The sequence below is a fragment of the Atta colombica genome, unplaced genomic scaffold (assembly GCF_001594045.1).
Source record: "Atta colombica isolate Treedump-2 unplaced genomic scaffold, Acol1.0 scaffold95, whole genome shotgun sequence".
NCBI lineage: Eukaryota > Metazoa > Arthropoda > Insecta > Hymenoptera > Formicidae > Atta > Atta colombica.
Window position 1 is genome coordinate 186,889 of NW_017259589.1, and position 3,098 is coordinate 189,986.

General features: G+C 29.1%; 1 protein-coding gene across 1 annotated transcript in view; it reads right to left on the reverse strand.

Moving 5' to 3' along the window:
• The window catches only part of LOC108693599, a 93,760-nt gene that overhangs the window by 86,896 nt on the left and 3,766 nt on the right, over window positions 1–3,098 (reverse strand). Inside the window, exon 2 of the mRNA XM_018202634.1 lies at window positions 440–847. Coding sequence (XP_018058123.1) covers window positions 440–847 — 408 coding nt within the window. The remainder of the gene's footprint in view (window positions 1–439; window positions 848–3,098) is intronic.

Genomic DNA, 3,098 nt, shown 5'->3' on the forward strand with positions numbered 1-3,098 from the left:
GTCCAACTGCACATATCATATTATTCCTTCCACAAATGCAAATTGGCAAAATTTAGCTATCACATCACAATCAGAAAAAGGATGTCAAAGGAGATTATATTCTTGTCTTCTTTGACGCCATTTTCCTCAAAATTGTGATGTGACCAACTTTTGCCTACGAATTCATGTTCGGCAGACAAAAATAAATCAGAAATAATTATTCATATGGCAAAATGATGTTCCAGAGCGTTATTAAGGTTGTAAATAAAAAATATGTTTAGAAAAATAAATAATTGATATTTTAAAACAACGTTTTATAACTTCAAATAATTTCCTACTTTATGTATGGCTGAACGCTTTATGTAAATGATTCAAACGATGTTAATAATTAAAAAAACAACCAAAAAAATGTGCAAATATCTCTCTTTAGATATATTTTATGTTATTCATTAATACATACTTGAAGAATCATGTTCAAAGCGATTCCCCATACATCAATGCTGCAACAACTAGTTTCCGTTCGGACTTTTTTTCTGATAACGCTGCCGGACGACAATCGAGATTTCCTAGACTTGGTGGCAGTCAGGACCACTGTAAACTGTGTAAGAGACCATGCCCAAATACTTAATGTCAAGTATACCAGTACAGGTTCCTTTGCTATCCTATCTTCCTTGAAGGAATCAAAGAATTCGATAATATCAGCTGCAGTACCAATGTAGACTAACAACAGCTGGCTTAACTGATCTCGAGTTAAGTCACCTTTCGGCAACATCCATCGGCCAATTATCAAAATTAGCATTAAGAATTGTTCGATCAAGGTAATCCATGTTTCTGTGGAAATCTGTATATCCGGTAAGCGAATATCAACCTAAATAACAGAAATAGCTTCTTTTAATTAATAAATCTAATTAAAATTTAAAAAATTTTAATAAATGTGAAAATAATATCGTTTATATGTGTGTAAGTACATTACCTAAATACGAGAAACACTTGATGGTTAAAATAATACCTACATACACATATTTTTTTTTTTAATGAATTTATCTCAGAAATTTTACAGCGCAGCATTACTATCGGATTTTCAACGCAATCCGTCCGAAATATTATAATGATTCTCTTCCAAATTTAATTACACCTTTAAAAAAACATGTAAAAAATTTCCGAAAAACACGGTTGAAAGTCGAATCCCAATTTCTAGCATTCAATATGAATGTCTTAAGTGTCTTAAGTTTGAGGCCTTAGCAATATTCAATAATCAATATATAGAGAGTTATGCAATAAAAGGCGAATATATATGGTATAAACAAAAATAAGATTGTAAATAAGATCATTTATGTGAGTCACCTAAATAAATTAAAAATGAATGTAATTGAATGAAATGAATGTAATTTAAAATGAATGTAATATAATTAAATTTGGAAGGATTATTATAACATTTCAGATGAATTTTGTTCAAAATCCGATAGTAATGGGCATAATCGTTTCTAAGATAAATTTATTTTAAAAGAATACATATCAGTTGAACATCTAACTTTGACCATCAAGTGATACTTCTCATATTTATATTCGGTCAGAGTAAATTTCAATTCTTATCAAAATAAAATAACAAGTGACAGTAATATTAAAATGACATTAAAATGACTTCAAAATGACTAAAATATTACTTTGGAGTGTTTTGATTTTAATATTACAATGGACAAATGTTTGCTTGGCAAATATTTCTGCATAAATTTACATACACATCTGATTACAATCTGCGTGCCAAATTTTTTTTTTCTTAAAACGCAATTCTGAGCAACACCAGAGGAGTAGCCTATTAAATTAACAAGCAATTTAATAATTTTTTATACAAATAAAATACATTTTTATAAGAATATTAACACAGTTACATGTTAATGAAAGCTTATATATATGCAAATAATTTTATTACGAAAAATATTTTTTCATGAACTCTCTAAGATTTAAACCTGAAATTCCCGACTTTTCGGAAACGAGCGTTATATCAATTAGATCACTGAGATTATAATACTTGTCGCAATAACTAATAACTACTAAGCGAATGTCATGTTTTAAAGAGATGCATGACAAACAACATGATATAAAGAATTCTATATAAACTTTATATAATAAACTTTATATAATAACTTTATATAATAAACTTTATATAATAAAAGTCTTAATATTCTGGATAAATAAAATCGAGGAAAATTCTATCGGATTTCTATCGGTTTTTTTTGAAAAAAAATACTCTCTTAAATATTCTTAATTAAAATATATGTGCTTCTCGAATAAATCCTAGCTGTCCAACAAATAATGCTAAATATTGACAATAAGGGATCTAGCTTCGATGACCTTAACTTTGACATATGACGGCTTTCAAAGTCCGGCTTTTACAGACCAGACTCAGAATCGACTTCGAAAGTCGCTTGGTGTGAAAATCGTATGTTCCTAAGCAGGGGAGAAGGTAGGAGTCGCATCGCGTAAAAATAGTGTGCCTCCAAGCAGGGGGAGGGGGAAGGAAGATCTGGGATAGGAGTCGCTTCGCGTGAAAAATCGTAAAATATACTTCAAAGCAGAAAATTTCTGTTTGATAGTAGAAAAGAGACATCATTTTTCAAACTTCTTTTATTAATAACTTTTTAATGAAGGAAGAGTGACGGTTAAAGGGATTTCGCACTAATCATGTATAAAATTGGGTTCCGGTGAAATCAAATGATTTTCTTATATGTTATAGCTTATGATCTACTAAATAAAATATATGTTTTATCGCAAAAAAATGAACAATTTTTGTGTTCGATTCACCTACAGTCGCACCTACATTTCATTATAAAATATTCAATAACTTCTAAACGGCTGATCTAAAATGGATAAAATTAATATTTTTAAAAAGTCTCAACAAGAACTATAAGAAAACGAAAGAAAAAGTAGGAGATCTTATTTTAAAAAATCCGAGATAATCTTTCTACCTTGGCGACGCCACTCAAAGTCAAATTGATGCCAGCTATTAGGCCTTTTTAAAGTCTATAATTTTTATCTAAAATATTTTTTTTATAAAACTTATAGTTTTTAAGATATTTTGCTGCTCGGAACATTTTATGTTCCTTATATATAAAGCTACA